The 22,762-nt window shown below is 39.1% G+C and overlaps 1 protein-coding gene across 3 annotated transcripts in view; it reads left to right on the forward strand.

Moving 5' to 3' along the window:
- Positions 1-22,762, forward strand: part of SHQ1 (SHQ1, H/ACA ribonucleoprotein assembly factor) — a 108,279-nt gene that overhangs the window by 41,063 nt on the left and 44,454 nt on the right. For all 3 annotated transcript variants that reach the window (XM_054978657.1, XM_054978659.1, XM_054978658.1), the window contains exon 11: positions 12,342-12,462. In XM_054978657.1, coding sequence (XP_054834632.1) covers positions 12,342-12,462 — 121 coding nt within the window. The remainder of the gene's footprint in view (positions 1-12,341; positions 12,463-22,762) is intronic.

A 22,762-nucleotide genomic window follows, 5' to 3' on the forward strand; every position in this document is an offset into this window, starting at 1 on the left:
GAATGAATAACCTTTCACGTTGTCTAGAAAATAGAAGTACTGATGGATTGGTAGATGCAAGACCCAAGATATTCACAGACCTTTAAAAGTGGGAGGTTTGCACTTGGAGTGCTTTTGGAACCAGGCTTTTTTATTTCAGCTGTACTTTCTGTTGAAAAAAAGAGACCTTGCCACTGTCCTTCATGTCTTCATGACATCCTAGAGTAGTACACTCCTGCATGGTGCTGCTCATTAAGATGGCCCATGAACAAGGAGTGCAAAGTGACTTAATGGATTGAGGTTGACACAAGTCAGTGGAGTTGCATCATGCACATTTTGAAACAATAATACTGGTTGCTAGTATGTTTCTGGGGCCAATTTAATTGACCTATGTAGTCCTAAATTGTCTGGGAACTGACTGGTCTCACATGGACCTTCTAGTGGTTTAATTATTGGTTTAGGAGGCCCTGCTCCAGTCCCAAAATGAGCTTCATAAGAAGCAGGGCAGTTGCAGTTGCTACCCCAGAGCTCAAATGCTCTTGTATGGATTACTTGCTCCTCTCTGCAGATTTTTCTCAGAAAGAAGCAATGCTCTTGTTTTGGCTGGCTTTTGGAAGTTATTCTTCTGTTTGTCATTTAAATTTTGCATTTTTCTCATTTAAATATTATGGTATTGTTTTCTTCTTTATATTAGGGTTTTGTGAGCATTATACTGTTAATTGTGTTAAGAAAATTGTATAGCACTTTGAAAATGTTTGAGGAGAAAACATACTACAAATTTCAAAAATATTCTCAGGTATTTTAACTTTGAGAGGCAGATAGCTGAGTGTTGAGGCAGTGTGAAAAGCCAGTGTCACAAAACAACAAGGCGTATGCACTAGAATAAAAAGGTTGGGGCGGGGACTAAACCGTGTATAGTTGGGGATTAAAAGGGCAGCTGATGATCCTGTCCAAGTTCAGATAGGCATAGATGAGGTTTAGAAGATGGTAAGACCTGAGCTGTGCAAGGTACCTTCATGTAATGAATAAATCATCTTAACTACTTAGGATCCTAGCACACCTTTCTTGTACTGTGTTTCTTCACTGCTACCCCCTTCCTGTTACTTTTTAGCAAATGGCATCTAGTTTGTTAAGAATGTAGTGTTGTGTGGTTTTTTTCCCCCTTACATCTACAGTTTCAGGGAGAAGGGAGGCTAATAAGTATGAGAAATATGAAGATTGATATTAGCACAATAAGAGACATGTGAATCTACTTTACTAGCTCTTTATACTTCAATCTACCTTTAACTATTCACTAAATCATTTGTCACCATCAAATTCTGACAATGTCATTGAAAGGTTTACGTCAACTATAATAGTAATTGAGCAGAACCCTATGTTCAGTGAGCTAGATAAAGGTAAACTACAACAGTTTTCTAGAGTCACCCACTCTCTCCAGTCATTAATGTTTAACAGTTTTAAAGCATTATAAAAAGTCAATGTGGAACTGGTTTAATTTCTTTCTATTGTGGCAAACACTTTTCTTAGATTGTATAAAGTTACCTAGGAAACCATTGTAAGACGAAATATTATTGGCTCAGTTGGATGACTGTGGGAGTTGAGGGAGGAATTTAAATATTTTGGGCTTGTATGTATAGTTTATGCAAATGATACCTTAACCACATCCACTTTTATTATTTCATAAGAAAAGCATAATTAGTTATGGTTTTCCAGATGCTTTGGGGGAAGTTAATGAGAGGCTATTGGACTACTTATATTGGGAGTGAGAATAGTCTTAATAATAGTGTGTATAAAATTATTATGAATACAATTGTAGAAAAGTGAATAGTAATCTGCACTGAAAATGTCAGTATTTGTACGCAGAAGTTTGTGGTATGTAGAAATATGGGCTATTTCTGCAAATGGAGGGATAAACTGGTAATGTTTATCTACTGGAATGCAACATTCTCCGGTGGTCCTAGGAATGGGGCAGTCCTTACTTTTGGGATATAGCTCCTCCTCTCCAAAGGCAGGGTCAGTCAGCTGATTTTGATCCTGGAAGGGAGGGGCTTGTCCCTGGAATCACCAGTCTTTCTGTCCCTGCCATCTGAGCAGGATGTCTTCCGCAACGCTCTGCAGAGCACAGCGATCCCAGTGAAGAAGAAACTGCCAGAGATGAGCCGGGCATGGCAGAGCACGCCTGTAATCCCAGTACTCAGGGAGGCCAAGGCCACAGGCAGTGCGGAGCTCACAGAGGAAAGGAAAGCCCGTACCACCTACCCCACAGCTGTTTCGCTCAGAGAGACAGCGAGCATTAGAGCCAACGGCCCTAGGTTGCTCCTAGGTTCCACAGCCACAACTGCAAAACTCCGCCGAGGTTCCCCACCTTCGGGTTGGGAGGACCCCCCCCCCCCTCAGACGGCCAGAGGGTGCGGTGTTTGAGTCTGCGGTAGCCTGTTGTAGAGACCGATATTATTGGGAACTCCCTCAGGCTTGGAAGGAGCAGCCTCCAACAGCAGCAGATGACCTGCTCCAACCCCGGCAGCCCCGACTGAACCATGGTAAGACTGATCCTGCAGGTGACAGGGGCAGCGAAAGGAAGGAGGGAGGAGAAAAGAGTAGCAGAAGCCTCAGAGCCAGCTCGCCCTAAATAAAAGGGAGCCCTCCTTTATTTCTCTTTCCTTTCAGCTGGGACTTGTGAGGTGCACTTTCACTTTCATTTCTCCTTTTGGCGGGAAAATTTCTGTTGGCATGTCAGCAAAGGCAGGCCTAGCCACCTCACAGGCCTCAAAGAGCTCAAGCCTGCAGCCTAGACTTTCCAAACTCCTAGGCCTCAGCCCCTTCTAAGCCTTTCAACAGGCCAATGAAAGAGAAATGTCCAAGGGCCTGGATGGCAGAATTCAGCAAAGGCAGGCCTAGGTACCTCCTACGCCTCAAAAGAGCATATACCTGCGGCCTAGATTTTCCAAACTCTAATAACGGAAACTCTAATAAAGGAAAGCAGACCAAACATTGAGAGGAAGGTAGTACCTTCTCCCTCAACAAATCCGATCAGAATACTAAAAGGCCAAAGAAGGGAACTCAATGTGTCTACACCAAGGCAGCAGGCGCGGTGGTGTTTGGGGGATGGTTACAATGTTTGGCAAACTCTTGGCAGCTAATAATAAGAAACAGGCGGGTGTTAGATACTGTGATCAGTGGAATTCAATTCTGTGCCACCTCGTCCCTTTTTCCCTAGATCCAAAGGAATTTGGTCAAATAAAATAAGACGCCTAGGAACAAGAAGGTTGGAATGGAAAGGCTAAAATTTGTCATGACTGCCATTCAGAAGGGAGATTGTCTGGCTTCCATTGATCTTTCAGAGGCACTTCCAACATTGGTCCCTTTTCTTTGAGCTGAAAACACCATCTATGGTGTTCATCAGAATCCTAGTATCACTGACAGCATGGCTAGGCCATGGAGAGTAGCTCTTTTCCCATATCCAAACGACATCTTGATCTGTGCACTTCAGAAATGCCTGTTGCCATACCAAGGGGTGTTAGATCACAAGAGGTCCAAGATAGTTGAATTGCCAGAGATCAAACAGGAAACCAACCTGTGGCTGTACCTCATTCAGTCCCACGATGGTGTCCCACTCAAGGAACCAGAGAGAACAGTGATGACCATGGACATGTCTTTGGGGATGGGGATCCCACACCCAAGGAAGAATGGCATAGGTCATCTGCTGATGGACAAATGATCAACAGGGTAAACCTTTTGGAACTCGGAGCCATCAGACACGGTATGGTGGAATCTTAGAATCTTCCCACAGGTCACTATATGTTTGTACAGAGGACAACTCTGAGACGGACTGGCTAAGCCAGAGAGTGATGAACCAAGCAGAATGGATGCTATCCAGAGAGATTCCCCAACTGGTCTACCACAGTTTTCAACAAGGCGCAAGGAGAAGAAACCCTCAAACCATAGGGATAGATGATGTGAGCAGCAAGCTGCCTTCACACATCCTGTATGTCTTCCACAGTACAGCTATTGCACAGAGCTGTTCAGAAGATCACACAGTAAAGTGCAGAAGTGATGCTAATAGCAACCTTCAGGTCCAGAAAGACATGGTCTCAAAACCTGAAGAATCTTTCAAGCATGGATCCCTGGCACCTCCACTGCAGGAGGGCCCATTGATGAAAGGATCAATACAACACACCTGACCAGCTCTGACAAGCCTCACAGTGTGGAGGTCGAGCACAAACAGCTAATAAGATTGGACTAAACAGAAGGCATGATTGATACTATGCTAGCCTCCAGGAAGAGTTCCACAAAGTCTATAAAATTCCTGTCACGTTCCCAGAAGAGTCCATGGATAGAGGCATGTAATCTTTTGGGGCTAATTAGGGAGTTAGTATCCTTTCTTCAAGAGGGGTTGAAGAAAATACCAACACTCTTAGACAACAGGTAGTGACCATCCCAACAATTAGGGGTTGTAGGAAGGGACGTTCCCTTATATATCACCTACATGGCAAAGGATTCTAAAAGGGGACCTCATTGTAGAATCTTCCAAGGATTCATTGTTTTTTTCCCCTCGTGAAATCTTAATCTGGTATTGAGAGCAGTATGCAAAAGATGCCTTGAGCCTATGACCTCATGTCCCCTAAAGGAACTGACCTTTAAAGCCATCTTTCAGATGAGAATAAAATCAGCTAGACAAGTGTCAGAATGGCAGGCACTAGCAGTAGATAGAGAGCCATGCCCTTTCCTCCGAGATGGTAGAGCAAATTATGAATAAAACCAACTTTCTTCCAAAGGTGAACATGTTTTCATAGGTCAGGAGAGAGAGTACTTCCCTCCTTCTAATCTAATCCAAAGCACGGGAAGAAAATAAATAAATAAATGAATCTCACTACCTTGATATATGTAGAGATGTGAGATTCCACTTGGGCAGGACTAAACAGTGTTTCAGAAATCTGGGACGCTAGTTGTATGTTTGCAGGAGGTCCTTCTTGAGACCCACAGTGTCCTTTTCTTGGCTAAGTAGGTAAAGCAGAGGGTACATAATTCTGGCATGTCAAGCCAGAGGTCTGGAGATGCCCATTGATGTCAGGGCGCACTCACTAAGGGAAACAGTGACACAGGCAGCCTATAAATCTTTTAGTTGTTCGAAACGATAAGCTGGTCACATGGAAATCAGTATATTCTCTCATCAAGAAATATAGGATAGTTAAGTTGTCTTCTCCAGAGACAACCTTTAGCAGGAGGGTACTACTACACACCCTCTAGGCCTGGCAGCTGGACTACTCACCCTGGGGTACACTGCTCTTGTATGTCCCAAAAGTAAGGACTGCCCCACTTCTAGGACCACCGGAGAATGGAAGATTTGTATTCAGTTACTGTGAAGCTTCCTTTTTCAGAAGTCCAGGGGTGGGGCAGTCCTGCCCACCCGAGTTTTTTGTGGTGCAGCTTCTAGGATTGGATGAAGAGTTAGGACGATAGTCTTCCTCCCAGTGGATTCAAGGGAGGGATCTTTCTATTATAAAAAAAAATTGAGGGGAGTTATTATTTTCCCTTCTGGTATCGTGATGGAGAGTCAGGGCTTGGGAACAGACTGGTGATTCCAGGGACAAGCCCCTCCCCTCCGGGATCAAAATCAGCTGACTGACCCTGCCTTCGGAGAAGAAGAGCTATATCCCAAAAGTAATTACTGCCCCACTCCTGGACCACTAAGAAAGGAAGCTTCACGGTAACTGAATACAAATCTTCCATTTTTATTAAACCAGGGGTGTTCGTGTGTCTTCCAGCTACACTGTCTCTTTTTTAAAAGAACCTGTTTTAAAATGAAATCTAAGTTTAGTATGAGCAGCCATGTTCAAAACTTAAAAGACTTAAACTTATAAGACTTCCACTTTCAATCTCTTAAATTGAATCCATAACTATCTATTAAAGGCAGACTTTTGTTTAATACAAAAAGAGGGAACAATAGGGGGAAATCAATTTTGATATCACACATTGCAAGTATATGTTAGCAGTGGTTAAGTGGTTTGGCTGCAAATCGGCACTGTACTGGTTTGAACTCCACTATGAACTCAGTAGGTGGCCTTGGGTAAGCCACTCCTCTCAGCCTCAGCTCTCCAGCTGTATTGTGGGGATAATAATACTAACTTGTTCACTGCTCTGGGGGAGGCACTAATCTATGTAGAAGAGCAGTATATAAGCACTGTTGTTACTGTTGTTGTTAATTATTCCTGAGAACTGGAAGCTAGTATATTACTGGAGGCCTTGAGACTCAGGAGAGAGAGCCCTATATTTCAACAGAATCATCTACTGTGTTCTGTCTGGTAATATCATGATCTCCCACTAGCTGAGGTCTGCAATGTGTTAATTTCTTAAATTATTAGTTAGTCATAAATATTCATAAACAGCGTGGACACTTATTTTCATGAAGAAACATTACCATGCCCAGTAGGAAAGTTCAGAGCACTTGATCCTTAAGGAAAACTACTTTATGCATGTGAGCAGATAAATTAATTTTACACCTGCTCCTTTGAATCTAAAGCCCTGTATTACAAAAGATATCACTTGTATGCTTAAAGATTTTGAAATACATTTATATAATAATTACATGAACCATTTAGTCTACATATCCAAGAAATATATGAATTAAAAAATGGGAAGCTTGATTTAGAAAAGTCTTTTTTTTCCCCTTAGAGGTTTACTATAACCTTAATTTGTCTTAATATAAATCAATCTACCTTACAGCATTCAAACTGTTTATTAGTCGTGTTAGATTTAGAGAAGATGGGCAGTGCCTTAACTAACTGCTTGAGAAGCAGCCCACAAGCTTTGCTTGACCTTGACAACCAGTTAAAATCTATACTTCCACTGTCCTTGTTTTCTATTGAGGCAAGTTGCTTTCTTATAGGCATATTAATAAACAAATGATAACCTATAATAATTTGTTGGGGATAGGATGGGAGGTGGCTTTCCAGCCTTCTATATTCCTTTACCAAATGCCAAGCCTGCACTTCTTCCCCAAGAGGGTCCATCCAGACACAGTTATCTGACCATGTACCATATATCTCTTCCTACAAAATATGGCCTTAATAACTGTGATCTGGACCAGTTATGACGAAGAGCAAATGAAATGCATTCAATCAAATTTATTTGAGCTACTTGTGATTCGTCATCTGTTTTCAAATTGTCCTGTACTTCTAGTTTACGAATTAATAATATTTTATTAACTAACTCATTCAGATGCTTGTTGTGCCTGTTGCCTTTTAAAATCAGACCTAATAGAACATAAAGAAGTGTTACATTTCTAATATGTGCACAGTTCATTTGTTTTTCAGTTAAGTTATTATGATCAAAAGGACACCAAAGCTTTTAGTGCAAATATATTTTATCCATAAGTCAAAATCATTGTGGTAGAAATCTCGGAGGCTGTGAAGCTTAACATAATGGATAGGATGTTGGATTAGGATCCTGAACAACCCAGTTTCAAAGCCCTAGGCTGCCATGGAAGCTTGCTGGGTGACATTGGGCCTATTTGGAGTCCCCATCAGGGAGAAAAGGAGTATATAAATAAATACGGATACATAAATATAAAAGGTTTTCATATAGCATGGGTCCCCAAAAAGGTGATGCCTTTCCTGGTGCCTATCAAGTGTTTTTAGAAAGTGAGCGGGGTTGGGTGGGGCTTTTGCCTAGCAGAACTTCTGATTGTCAAGGGTCCTTGCATAAAGAAAAGCAGGCTGTTGCTTGCCTTGGACATTAGCGCCCCCCCCCCCTTCCCACAACTTCATGCATGGAAGAAGGAAAGAGAGAAGCCCTTTGCTGGACACGCCAATGGAGTTGCTATCTTCTTGGGCACTGCCACAGCCTGGCACCACTGCAGTAGGGTGGGGGGGGTGAGGAAAAAGAACAAAGCCCTTCTTTCCTACCCAGGCCTGTAGGTTCCCTCTTGTCCTGCTCACCACCACTGCAGCCTGAGATGAGAATTAACTGGCTGGCACTTGAAGAAGAAAAGTATGCTACATTCTAAAGACAACAGAAATAGAATAATTCTGAACCAAACAAAAGTTAAGGACAAGCAACCTGTGACATTGGAGATTAAATCTTGCAGTTTATTTTACTTTAACACATGCAGTGTGCTCTGAAAAGCAGCATACAGGGGTGTGCAAAAAGAAAATTGGGTTTCCTTCTTCAGGAAACCCAAAGCAGAAAAAAGGGTTGGAAATAAGGGATTCCCGAAGCGGCAAGCCACTTCGGGAATCCCTTGTTTGACTCACTTCGGTGTGCTCCGTAAAGATTTGGAGCACACCGACAAATTACCCTGCCACCACTTATTTCTTCCGATGGGAGGGGGAGGAGGGAACCGGTGTAGATCAGCTGCTTGGCAGGGTTTGCGGTGAGCCCTTTAAACACCTGGGTCGTGGGGGGAGCGCGGAAGGGCCCTTTCCTCCATCTGGATCACAGGGGACCCCCCCCCAACCCAGGAGGGCCCTTTCGCCGCCACTTGCAATGCAAGCGGTGGTGCAGTGGCCTTTTAAACTCCATCTGGGTCACGAGGGGGATACGAATCACTTCAGGAAGCTTAGATTCAGGGTTTCTGAATCCTGGGCCCGATCCGGAAATCCTGAATCTTTGCAAATCGCGTCTGATTTGGGTGTTTTACCTGAATCGGAAACCCAATTCACGCATCCCTAGCAGCATATTTTCCCTTCCTCCCCATACCATTTTTTCGGATTTAAATTGCTCTTCTGAATCTTCTATTAGCTCCATGAATGAAGGCTATTTTATATCAGAGAACTGGCACCTGTGAGGACAAGAAACATAAATACAGCCCATCAGAAGATTGTCATGTTTGGTCTGGCCCTTAATTGTGATATCTTGTTCCATTTAATGAGACGGAATCATAGCAAATAGATTGAGGTATACATCTGAAGTAGTTAGGGAAATATATTTAAAATGTCAAAATCAGAAGAAAAGAGCAGACCTCAAATCCATGTTTTAAGATGTTAGTCTAAATATTCTTGTAAGTATTCCCCCTTAGATTTTCCATTTTTTTCTCACTGAAGATCTTTAATCCTTAGCAGTTTACTTAATTGAGAGACTTTCCATTATAAACAATGTTCTTCCCTTGTTGAACTTTGGTGTAAACTTTTGCTTCCCATTGTTTCAGCTGTTACCTCTAAAAAGGAAAAAAAAAATAAGTACAACAAATTGAAACAAAGCACAGTTACATTTTTTTACATCCCATCTCTCCTCCCCATTCCATTTCCCCCAAAAATACACTTATTGAAGGTTTATTGAATAATTATTCCCTGATCTAGGTTGCAGTTTGTTGTTTGTCTTCTCTCACTGACTGAAGACTAAGCAATGTGCAGTTGTCTGTAGTGCATTCTTTCTTGGAAGACTGTTTACCTTTTCATTTCTATGACTAACCAGAGACGCTAGTCATAAAATCTTGGACAGCAGGGGGAGTTTTGAGTTGCATACTCGGAGCTTTTGATCTGTCATTTGCTATTCTATTTTCTCACCATGCTCAGGCATGGGATAATGGGGAACAACTAAATCCAGAATATTAAGTAGTGACTATTCATTTTTTGCTCTGTTTCTTATATTGACATGTTGACAAATCACATGTTCATGTCTTCTCCTTCAATGGCAAGCCTTTTAGGAAATAACGACTTGTAGAATGGTTTTTACAAAAGAAGATTAAACTAGATATCTCAAGCAAGGCTTTGGAAGTGGTTGGAGTAGAAGATGTGGGCTTTAAAAATCTGCTAAATGTATCGCTAAAACTGGGCTTTTCACTTTAAAAGTGTTTCGTTTTTCTGCCAGTAGCCATTAGAGATGGCATTCTGCCAGTAATAGCAGTAATTGACAAATTACAGTGTCTCATTGTTACATTACAGGAAATGGTATATTCTTTTTTATCTGACTAGGTAATCTGAATGTAAAACTTCTTTAAAAAGCCTCCATGTTACATGACAGCTTAGTTTGCACATAATGGCTAGTTAGCTGTTTGTGCTTCAGTCTTGGGCTTCAACACTCTGTTCTCTTCCTGACATGTTCTGATTGACTTCCTTTACCCTAGTTGCTCCAGTTAGAATGTTGCAGCAACCTGTGGTTTTCTGTGGAGGAAGAAATGAAGGAGGTAGCATAAAAACCTACAGCACATTTCTGATCCTCAACCCTCCCCCCCATGCCTATTGCGCCTTTCTGTGCAATTAGCAAACTTCTGACTAGTTATTTATGTTTATATACCTGCCTTTTTCCTGAGAGTCTTTGGAACCACAGCAAGTAAAAACAATATAAAAGCAACTTGGTTAAACAATAGACATTAAAACTGATACAAATACATTAAAATTCAATCTAAAAACACTTTATTGATGATGATGATGATAATAGCAGCACCCTAGGTGTTATACTATACTGCTGCTAGAGAAGCAAAAACATGCAGCTGCAAAAAAGCTTCTCCCAACTCAGACTAGCCTGGAAGATGGGCCCCTACCTTGACATGGCCAATCTGGCCACCTGGCTTAACATCACAGTGACATTGATATTGTAATGCACTGTACATAGGTCTCCCCTCAGAGTTGACTTGGAGACTTCAGCTGGTGTAGAATGCTGCAGCTCATTTACTCTCAGGAACTAGGTGAAACATGCATATCACTTCCATTTTGTAGTCACTCCACTGCCTTCCCATCAGTTACCAAGCTCAGTTCAAGATCATGACTATCACTGGCTTCAAGCAGAGGAGTGGGGAATCAAATCTGGTTCTCCAGATTAGAGTCCCATGCTCTTAACCACTACACCAAACTGACTTTCAGATTCTATCTAGATTATAGGACTGTGTCATAAGAAATAGCTCAGAAGGATGCTTTGATAGGGACAGGGACTATATGATATGCAGATATATGCCACTAGGGAGTATCCACATTGCTTAACATACCATGTAAATTACTTATGAGTAGTTTCAGAAAGCATTCTTCTCTGTGTTCGACTTTATGCTTATTTTCAAATTCTCTGCTACTGTACCCTATTGTATATGTTTCACTGAATGTCTTAACTGTTGTTCATTGTCGTACTTCCTTGGTGAATGTCCTATTTGTTTATTGTATTGTATTTCACTTGCACTGTGTAATCCACCTTGGATCTCAGTGAGAAAGGCAGATAATAAATAAAACAAACAACTTTGAGTTAAGAAATTCTTGGAGATTTGGGGACAGACCCTGAGAAGGGTCAAGTTTGGAGAGGGGAGTGAACTCAGCAGGGATATGATGCCATAGAGGCTGCCCCCCCAAACTGCCATTTCCTCCAGGGGAAATGATCTCTGTAGTCTAAAGACCATTTATAATTCTGGGAGAACTTCACACCCATCTGGAGGTGGGCAACCTCCAGATGATTTTGCTACTGCCAAGGTATGTAGGTCACACCACCCCTTACCGCTAAGATATCAGTCAGTCCTGTTTCTTTAATACTAATGGTTTATGAATTCCCTTATATTTGGTTGTTCCGAAAAGAAGCAGCCCCCAAATACATTTTTTTTTTAAAAGCTTAGATGGTGCTGAAGTCACCCATGCATCACATATGTTCCTCCTCGAAACTTCTCCTACCAGTCTTGTTGATCAGGCAATACATACAGGATCATCCAATTTCTGAAAATTGCCTCTGATGCTTTGGAACAGGCTTGCCTTGGAATGACAGAGTACTTCCTGCTGCATCTTAATCTATGCTTGTTAATCTCTGTCCTTTATCACTTGGGTGAGAAAAAGTAGCTGACAGTAGGAAGATACAAACTCAAGGGTTTCAAATTAAATGGCATATTAAGGCACTATCGTATTGTAGCTTATTTCAGGTGGAGAAATAAAGGAAATGTTTTGAACAGCCTGAACATTATAACAAAGAAAAGAAGTTCTTAAAAATAGAAATAGTTCTAGAAATAGTGTGCACATTTTCAGAAATCCCCATTGTGGAGATTTTATTACCTACAAATTATATCTGAGTGCAGTCCAAGATCAGTTTCTGAAAGACTAATAGCTTCAGATCCTGTATGTTCATTTGTATCTTTATTTGCATGAACTGAAACTTTGCTCTTTCACTTAGTAGTGTGTTTCTTGATTTAGTTAATAAGATGTACCAGTTTCTTTCATGTGCTGCATTTGGAGGCATCTCAAGAGCAATTAAGTGATATAAATAAGTGATATAGTATGTAGGAATTGGATTATCAATTTCTGATAAATCCAAGATCAATCAACTCTGTCATTTCTATCAATCTGGCAGTTTATGAATGTCCTATTAATAAGGCAATCTGCAAACTTCTTTCACATGTTTAAGTAAGAAAATTATAGGGCAATTTGTGTAAAACTAAGAAGTTTTCCCTTCTCTTACAGGCAAAAGTGCAGTTTTGAAGTGTCTCTTAGATGTTCACAAGATTTTTCAAGAAAACGATCCTGCATATATTCTTAATGATCTCTATATCACTGATTATTGCATTTGGATTCAAAAAGCTAAGTAAGTTTTAAATGTCTGGCTCTTTCAGTGAAAGCATTTTGACATGTTTTATCCAGCCATGTAGTGAAAAACTATTCAAGTTACTGAAATAAAAATTACAGTAAGGTAAGGTTCTACATGGAAACTTCTATCAGTCAATTTCTTACTGTGCTTGACATCCATAATATTCCTGGAGGATAATAACAGAAACTGTTTGCTCTATTGGTGTGTGCAGGCACTGAAAATATAGTGTCAGAAGTTTAGTGTCCTATAACTACCATTTGAAACTTTTTAGAATAAGAGAAATGGCTAAAATATGTTGGTGTAAAATGGGTAAGTTCTATTTGCACAATTAAAACTCATTCACTATTTGGATTACAAGACATAACTTCGTAACTGCATCAAAGAATCCTGAATTCTGACACACTGGAATACTCAAAGCTTTTTGCCAGTATGCTTATTTTGATACAAGGCCCCTAATCTGGACGTGGTATTCTGAATCAAAAACTGTATGTAAAAGATGGAAGTAAACTGTACTAAGCCAGGAGGAAAACAGGTTTCAGGGGAAAGGTCCTCATAGAAGGCTGTATCATTCTGCTCTGTTAAGGGATGCATGTCCCTCTGGCAGAGGAGCATTTTCTGTTGATGAGATAATCCTTGTGTAATAGAATATACCACCATTAAATGAGCAGAGTGGTAGAATAAGACTTAGAGGTTTTTTGCAGGCACTCACTCTCTATGGCTTCAAATATATTTCTGTAACCAAGATGCCTGGAATCTTAAGGGTTTTTTTCCTGTTAAAGCTGAAGTTGTGAATTGAAAGGCATTGTATTTGTATGCCTAGAGCCGGATGACTCATGAAATTCCACAGGTATTGAACCCTAGCTATACTTAAGTATTCATTTGCCAGTATTGAGAATAAGTAGGAGTGCTGTGCATATAAATTTACACTGACATAGAACTACTTTGGGGGAAATGCAGAAATGACGGCAAATAGTTGTGGTTGAGAGGTTTGGTGCGGGTATTTTACTGTCTGGAGCATTTCCATGTGCTACTGTGCCATATATTCTACTTTCATATCTTAGACAATCTGATCTGTAGTAGTGAGGGACAACACATAGGAAAGATTCAGCAGCAGTCTGCACAGTTTTATGGTGCTCTGCTTCATTAGAAAACAACTGTGTATATTGATGTATTGTCGAAGGCTTTCACGGCCGGAGAACGATGGTTGTTGTGGGTTTTCCGGGCTGTATTGCCGTGGTCTTGGCATTATAGTTCCTGACGTTTCGCCAGCAGCTCAGCAGCTGTGGCTGGCATCTTCAGAGGTGTAGCACCAAAAGACAGAGATCTCTCACACTGAGAGATCTCTGTCTTTTGGTGCTACACCTCTGAAGATGCCAGCCACAGCTGCTGGCGAAACGTCAGGAACTGCAATGCCAAGACCACGGCAACACAGCCCGGAAAACCCACAACAACCAACTGTGTATATTATTCAGTTGTCCATTTTGCTTGTCTTTTCATTACTACAAAATAATCCATGCTAGGAACATATGTCTGTTTTAAAACTTCCTCACACTCTGCTGGACAAGGCTGTTCAGTCTTCTTAACACTAGGTATTTGGGCTAATCAAGGAGCAGAACTAGTTTTCATATATGTTTCGTTCCCCCCCCCCATATATCGTATACTATTTAGGTCCCAACTTCTCAGAGTGCAATTTTCCATGTCTTTTTACCTTCTTGTTTCCTTTTTTATTATTATTATAATAAATTTTTATTGGATGGGTCAATATATAGTCAAATTAAGATACAAATATAATCCATTTCAATTCCCATGAATATATTTCCCCACCCCTTCCCTTCCCCCCCTTTTCGATGTTGACTTCCAACAGCACTCCAACCCCCTGTTATTAGTAACACATTATTTCTATACTAAAATTGTTCTTATCTTGTTATTAGTAAAGATCTTAACTATATCTTATATTACTTAGTATCATTAAAACCCCTCAAAAGACCATAATTGTTCCTTAACATCCCATTTATTTTCCATATGGTTGTTGTGGGTTTTCCGGGCTGTATTGCCGTGGTCTTGGCATTGTAGTTCCTGACGTCAGGAACTACAATGCCAAGACCACGGCAATACAGCCCGGAAAACCCACAACAACCATTGTTCTCCGGCCGTGAAAGCCTTCGACAATACATATTTTCCATATATTTTTTCAACTTTTTCCAATCTTCCAAAAATGCTTTTGGATCTTGATCCTTCAAGTTTCTTGTTAGTTTGCCCATTTCAGCCATGTACAACAATTTCCTTGTCCATTCTTCAATTTCAGGTATCTCTTCTCTCTTCCAGTACTGAGCATATATTATTCTAGCTGCTGTTATCATGTAATATAACAATATCTTATCATTTCTGTTAACATCTTCCAAATGCAAAGATAGTAACAACATTTCTGGATTTCTAGCAAGATTATAGTGAAGTATCAAAGACATCTCAGCACATATTTTGGTCCAAAAGTCTCTAGCCTTGTGACAAGTCCACCACATATGAAATAGAGAACCTTCATGCTCCTTACATTTCCAACACTTATTAGATAGCTGTTTATTGGCTATGGCTAATTTTTTCGGTGTTAAATACCATCTATATAACATTTTATAGCCATTCTCTCTAATACTGGTACATGTTGATATTTTTAAGGTATTTTTCCATAGTTGTTCCCATGCTTCCATCGTTATTTCATTATTACAATTTATAGCCCACTTTACCATTTGTACCTTGACTGTTTCATCTTCTGTAAACCACTTCAATAGCAATTTGTACGTTTTAGAAATTGCTTTACTATTATCTCCCAACAATAGTTCTTCAAATTCTGAATTCTTGGTTCTAAAACCTGTCTTTCTTTGGTCTGAGTCAAATAAGTCTTTAATTTGTCTATATTGTAACCAACCATATTTGAATGGCAACTCCTCTTTTGGTTTGAGTTTCACCTCCTCATCTGCTATTTCTGTTAGGTCCTTGAGGGTAAGCCATTCTCTTCCTTTGTATTCTAGGTTTGGGTTGATCACCTCAGCTGGTATAATCCACAGTGGTTTCTTCTGATCTATACATTTTTTGTACTTTAGCCAAGTCAACAGTAAATTTCTTCTCAAATAGTGGTGCTGAAACATTGCATCCATTTTATACTTATCGTACCGCATATATGCATGCCATCCAAATAGTTTATTATAACCTTCCAAAGTTAGTAATTTATGATTGGTTAACGACGCCCATTCTTTTAACCAGACTAGACATATCGCTGCATGCTAAAGTCGAAGATCAGGTAACTGCATTCCACCTCTTTCCTTAGCATCACAAAGTACTTTCATCTTTACTCTTGGTTTCTTTCCTGCCCACTCAAATTCCGATATCTTCTGCCATTTTTCAATTTTTTTTGTCTTTTATAATTGGTATTGTTTGCATTAGGAACATAATTCTAGGCAACACATTGATTTTGACTGTGGCAATCCGACCGAACCACGATAAATTTAATTTATTCCATTTTATCATATCTCTTTCAATTTGTGCCCAGAGCTTTTCATAATTGTTCTTAAATAAATCAGTATTTTTAGCTGTCAGCTCTATTCCCAATTATTTAGTCTTGTGTACCGCTTCACAGTTTGTTAATTCACTCAGTTCCTGTTGCTTATTCTTGGTTATTATTTTTGACTTCTTTTTGTTTATATAAAAGCCTGTCAAATCTCCTAATTCCTTAATTTTATCAAGTAATCTTGGCAAAGTTTGTAGTGGATCTTCTGCTATAAACATCACATCATCTGCAAACGCTCTTAACTTATAAGAAGATCCCTTTATTTTTATTCCTTTTATATTATCATCTTCTCTGATCTGCCTTAGTAATATTTCTAGGACCATCACAAATAACAACGGTGATAGTGGACATCCTTGTCTTGTACCTTTTCTTATTTCAAACTTCTCTGTCAGGTTGTCGTTGACACAGATAGTCGCTCTTCGTTCCTTATATATTGTTTTTACTGCTTCTATAAATTCTTTACCTAGGTCCATCTTTTCCATTAATGCGAACATAAAGTCCCAGTTCAAGTTGTCAAAGGCCTTCTCTGCATCTGCAAAGAAAAGGCCAACTTCTTTGTCTGGTCGCTTGACAAATATTCAGTGGCATTTATAACCACTCTCAGGTTGTCTTTTAGTTGTTTGTTTGGTAGGAATCCAGCCTGGTCCTCTCCTATAAAGTCCATTAGCCATATTTTAAGTCTGTCTGCTAGTATTCTTGCCATTATTTTATAGTCATTATTTATAAGTGAAATTGGTCTGTAATTTTTCACATCTGTCTAGTCCAGTACTTCTTTCGGGATCAAAGCAATGCTTGCTTCATTCCATGTATCTGGAAGTCCTTTTCCTTGAAGTGTATCATTCATTATATTTTTTAATATCAGTACAAGGTCTTCCTTCATTACTTTGTAGAATTTAGCTGTGATCCTGTCTGGACCTGGTGCTTTCCCAATCTTTGCTACTTCTATTGCTTGTAAAATTTCTTCCTCTGTTACTGGAGCATTCAGTCTCTGTTTCATTTCTTCTGATATTTTTGGTAGGTCTATTTTTTGGAGATATCGATCTATTTCTTCCAAATTCACTGCCTTACTTTGGAATAGTTTCGCATAATATTTATAGAAGGCCCGTTTAATTGCTTGATGATCCTTCAATTCCTTTCCTTCCTCAATTATCTTGCTAATAATTTTCTGCTCTTTTTTCTTCTTCAGTTGCCAGGCTAGGTACTTTCCTGGTTTGTTTGCACCTTCAAATGACTTCTGTTTTAATAGCTTTAACTTCCATTCCATTTCCTTGTTGCTGATGGCTCTTGCTTGCTCTTGCAGTATTTTGATTTCCTGTCTTATTGATTTTTTTCCTGGGTTTTTTCTTTAACTCCTGTTCTTTTTGGTACAATTTCTCTTGAATTTCTTGCCATTTCTGTTTCTTTCTTTTCTTGTCCTTATTATTTAAAAAAATTAAATTTCCTCTTATTACTGCCTTATAAGTATCTCATACCATCTGGATTGAAACTTCATTACTGTTGTTTATTTGAAAAAATTGCTTTGTTTCCACTTTCAAATAATTCAAATTGTCCTGATTTTGTAGTAGATCTTCATTTATTCTCCATCTTAACCTTCTCTGACCCATTGTTGCTTTCCATAATATTGGATTATGATCTGAACTCACCCTTGGCAGAATTTCCACTTTTTTTGTATTTAAAGCCAGCTCTTTTGATGTCCAGATCATATCAATTCTTGAAAATGATAAGTGCCTCGCGGAGTAGTATGTAAAGTCTTTGGCTTTAGGATTTTCTTTTCTCCATACATCCTCAAGTTGTTCTTGCTGGACTATATCAAAAAATACTTTTGGCAACTTTCCAGATTTCTTGTTGCTTCCTTTGATCTTCCTGTCCATCTGTAAGTCCACAACAGCATTAAAGTCTCCTAACATTATCATCTGTTCATATGAGTCCTGATCCAGTTTGTCCATTATTTCTCTATAAAATTGGTCTTTTGCACCATTAGGTGCATAAAAACCTATTATCAATGTTTTTTTGGCATTTACATTAATTTCCACAGCCACGTGTCTTCCATTCTGATCTTGAAAAATTAATTTAGAATCTATAGTCTCTTTAATATAAATCACTACTCCTTTTTTCTTTTGCTTAGACGATGTTATATATTCTTTTCCCAATTGTTTATTTTTTAGGTATTTAATATCTTGATCTTTAATATGAGTCTCTTGTAGACAAATTATATTACAATTTTGTTTTTTTAGCCAATGAAAAATTGTTTTTCTCTTTTGGGGTGAGTTTAGTCCATTTACATTCCACGATATTAATTTGTATTCCATTGTGTTACTATATTAATATTCTGGAAAAATCTGCATTTTCCTCAAAATTTTTTTCCATCTGCTCTCTTGTTTTGATGATAATTCTTAAGGCTTTATAGTAAAAACTCAGTCCTTCTGGTAGTTCCCATCTGTACCTGATATCCTTTCCTCTTAATTTCTGGGTCAGTTCTCTATATTTTTTCCTCTCCTGGAGAATACCTTTTGGCATTTCTTTCATAATCTGAATTCTGTTTCCATCCAGTGTTAAGGGCTTTTCAAAATGCCTTTTGATAATTTCTTCTTTCATTCTCTTTGTTACTAGTTGGACAATAATATCTCTTGGTATTTTCTTACGTTGTGCATAAGCTGAATGAATTCGATATGCGAGATCCATATTTATTGATATTTCTTCTGGTTCTTTATCTAAAAATTCTGCCAGTATTTCTGTTATTTGTTCTTGTGCAGATTGTGTTTCTGATTCTTGAACGCCGCAAAATCTTAATTGCCTTTCCATTGCCTTACATTCCATCAACACTTATTCTTCCTTGTATTCCTTGATTTTCCTGTTTTATATCCGTTGCAAGATCCTTAGTCTTTTGCTCAACCTCCTCCACTTTTTTATTAGTTGCTTGCATTTCCCCTTTTATAGCATCTATATTTTTTGCCAATCCCGCTACTTCTTCCTTGATAACATCTTTTACCTCTGCCTTAATAGCCTCTTTCATATCTTTTAAGTCTTTTGAAAGCATTTCCTGCATTTTTTGCAACAATTCTTTGTGATTCTCCGCCACTCTTTTCTCTAATCCTTCAATCGATGCATCCACTTAAAGCTTGCCACTCTCTTTCTGCTTTTTTTCCAGCCATCGTGGGGCTCTGCTTCACGCCTCCCCACGTATCTGCTCTCTTTCTTAAATCCGTTTTGACTTCTATAGCCCTTCTCTCCTTTCAGTATATTTAAATGTCTTTTTAAAGAATTTAAAAATAGTTCCTTTTAAATCCAAAATGCCGGGCGTTTTTTCTCTATGGTTTCTTAACCTCTTCCCTTTGATTACTGGCTTTACTTCATACTTCACTTAAAATGGCGTACTTCCTGTTCCTGAAGTCCTTGTAGCTTTTCCAGTAGTTCCTTTGTTTTGCTTCCGGGTCTTCCTTTTTCTAGTCGATGTTCTTTCTTCCTACCCTCTGCTGTCCTCTCTAGGCAGCACCTTCTCTGCTCCCCTGCTTACTACCTGTCTTGTGATGTTTCCTCCAGCCCAGCTCTTCTCTCACACTGCTTATCTCACTTCTAACCGCAGGTATGCATAAACAGTATTTCTTTTCCGTTTTTTTGTACTTAAAACTTCACCAGCATTCAAAATTTTACTCAATAATTAATCCTTGACATTTGTTCTATTAGATTCTGTCCCTTTAACTTCTTTTATCTTGGTCTTTTTACTGCCGTTTAATCTGTAAAGTCCAATAATGATCTTTACCTTTCGACGTTTCTGTGGGTTGTCTGCGCTATTTCATTTACTTATGTTTGGTCAAAGCTGTTACTGAAGCTTGGTTTCTGATGATCTTGTGCCAATTAAATGACTCCTGAGGTACTGCAGAGTTGTTAGCTCTCCCTTCTCCGAGGGGACCTCAAGGTGGTGGGGAGAATCCTTGATTCAGAACCCCCCCCTCCCCACCGAGATCACACTCTCTCAGGGTTGCGAAGCGTTCAAGCCCAACTTCTCCCTGAAATTGGGTCGGCAGCTGGCGTTCGGGCACCTCGCTTTCCAAAAAAAAAAACAGTGCCTCAGACAGCCCAGACTTGGGCTCCTTCAGACCTTCATTAATCCCAAGCCAGAACAACCTTCTTGTTTCCTAACAACTCCTGAACAGGAGGCCCTGTTCCACGTTCCAGGGAGGTAAAGTTATGCCTACTACTAGTAGAGACTTATCATTAGCTTAGAGATATGGAGGAATCCTATATGTTCTCTGTGCCTTCCTTTTAAAGACAAGTGACAATGTGGTGTTCATCTCATTAGGTACTTGGGAATTAATGAGGATTCTCATGGATTTTTTAAAAAATGGAGTTTTTTAGTTGTCTTTACAATTTTGTATGTTTGCAGCCTATACGCAACTATTATTGCGGAAATTCAGGAGACTACACCTGAAATACTCTTGAATTCCTCTCCAAGTTGAAAGCAACTATCCAAGCTGGAGAGCAATATGATTATTTAAAAGTATACTACTTCATCTTAATTATTTTTATGGTTCTTTGAAAAAAAAAATAAGGCTCTGTTCATCTACAATGTCCATATGATATCAGAGCATCCCCATTTTGTGTGCCCACCCACCACCAGTCTTGATGCTGAGACCATCTTCTCTCTGTGTCTCATCACTCTGGTAAACAAGGGTTTTTTTTTTACCATTATCATGACAAAATGCAGAGAACTAGCAGGAAAAGTAGGAAGGTATCTAATCCAGTCACACTCGCTGTCCCCTGTATAAGCTTTGCCCAATGTCTGGCCATCAGATAATTGATGGAGGAGTTCCAGCAATTAATTCAAGGGGCCCCAACCTTTTTGAGCCTGCGGGCACCTTTGGAATTCTGACATAGGGTGGTGTTAGGGTGGTGAGCACGATCGCTTAATGATAGCTGCACAAGACAGAGGCAACCACAAAATGGCTGCCCCAATAGATGGAGTCAACCCCAAAATGTCAGGGAATGAGGTCATGCATAACTGTAATAGTAAGTTTTCAACTTGCCAGGCAGAAGCTCTGTTTAACAGTATGCTTTTTAAAATGAACGTATCATTTAAAAGTATTTTCATCATACAGGGAAAATTTTTTGTGCTGTGGTGGCAGCTGCTGCCAAAACAACTCTTTAAAAATCTTGTTCGATCAGATTTCCAGGAGTCAATTGGAAGCCCTGCAAGGCAAAAGCTTTATCTAGCTTTGCCCACTTTCTAAAAACATTTAGCTAAGCAGACACCAGGAAAGGTGTTGGTGAGTACCATCGTGCCCACAAGCTCCAATGTGGGGACCCCTGGATTAATCATTGTTCCTTTAGTGATCCTCAGTCTTTGTCAGAAAAAAACTAAGTGCATACTTTTCAGAATGTTTGTGATGCTTAGTATGGTACTTGTCTATATTGAGGATGATTTCCCATTTGTATAACATTCTGTCTGTCAATAGATCCCTATTCTATTCCAATATGTCGAAGTTAAATTTTCATTTCTAACATATATACAGGATTTTATATATTCTTTGCACTTAGTTGGTGGTCTTGTCTTCCTGTGGCTTGCTCAAATAATTCCAATACAAGCTTTGTTATCTGGCACTCATTGGAAATGGTGGCTGCTGGTTAATTGAACTTCATTTTAATGGTTGCTAAATCTTTCTCTGTATGCAGAAATAAAGTAGACAATTAAAACACTGGTCTCAGCCAGGATGGATAAAAATAAATGATTTTTTTTAAAAAAATAAAAATTTAAACTTGATTTTTTAATTTAAATCAGAATTTTTTAATTTAAATTGAAATTTTTAATAAAATGTTTTTGAGGAAAAATCTATCTAAAGATAGTTTTCTATTTAAGATACATTATAGTCTAAAGGCTATCATCATGTAATAAGGATTAGTTTTTAATTATGTAGCATGAGGCTGTATATTCATGCAATGTTTAAATTTTTGGTAAATGAATTCCATTAATCCATTCACAATGTCATGCTCTTACAGAGGTTTCTGTAAGATTATTGGGCAGTTTTTCTATTTAGAAAATATTTCACAGATGCTTGGTTTTACAGTTCTCAAAACTGTGAATTTGTGTCTGCAGAGATCACGTCTCTTCTTCACAGCAAAAAGGTAATAAAATAAACATACACAGTTGAGAAAAAGACCTTAATCCCATTGTTCCTTTGCAAATCTTTGTACACAGAACCAACCCCTTACCTCTTAAGTGCTGTTTCAAAAAATTCAATGAATAGAAGATTGTTGGGAGCAGAATAGATCTGCACAAGAAGCTAAGTCTAAGGAGTTTTTATGTAGAAAAGAATGAGTCTTTATGTAGCAAACCGTGATTTAAATCTGGTCTTACTGACTAGTGATTTAAATCGTGATTTAAATCACTACCTTTTTGCTGTGAAGAAGAGACGTGATCTCTGCAAATACAAATTCACAGTTTTGAGGACTGTAAAACCAAGCATCTGTGAAAATCAATTTGATTTAAATCAAATCCACCCTGGCCTCAGCACAGAGTAGGGGAAGCTGGTAGCATCCTGTATCTTTCCTGACATCATGAGAAGAAAGATATTAGGAGAACCTACCTTGCCTGTTGAGCTGTGATATCTGTTGTCCAGCTGGTTTCATTAACCTCCTTGTATCCTAAAGAGTACTGGGTTCACAACTAAAAAAAGTTGTTTCCCCCCCTTCCTTCTGGCTTAATCTTTCCCAAGCCTAATTGCATCAGTACTCTGGTAAACT

The sequence above is a fragment of the Eublepharis macularius genome, chromosome 4 (assembly GCF_028583425.1).
Source record: "Eublepharis macularius isolate TG4126 chromosome 4, MPM_Emac_v1.0, whole genome shotgun sequence".
Classification (NCBI taxonomy): Eukaryota; Metazoa; Chordata; class Lepidosauria; order Squamata; family Eublepharidae; genus Eublepharis; species Eublepharis macularius.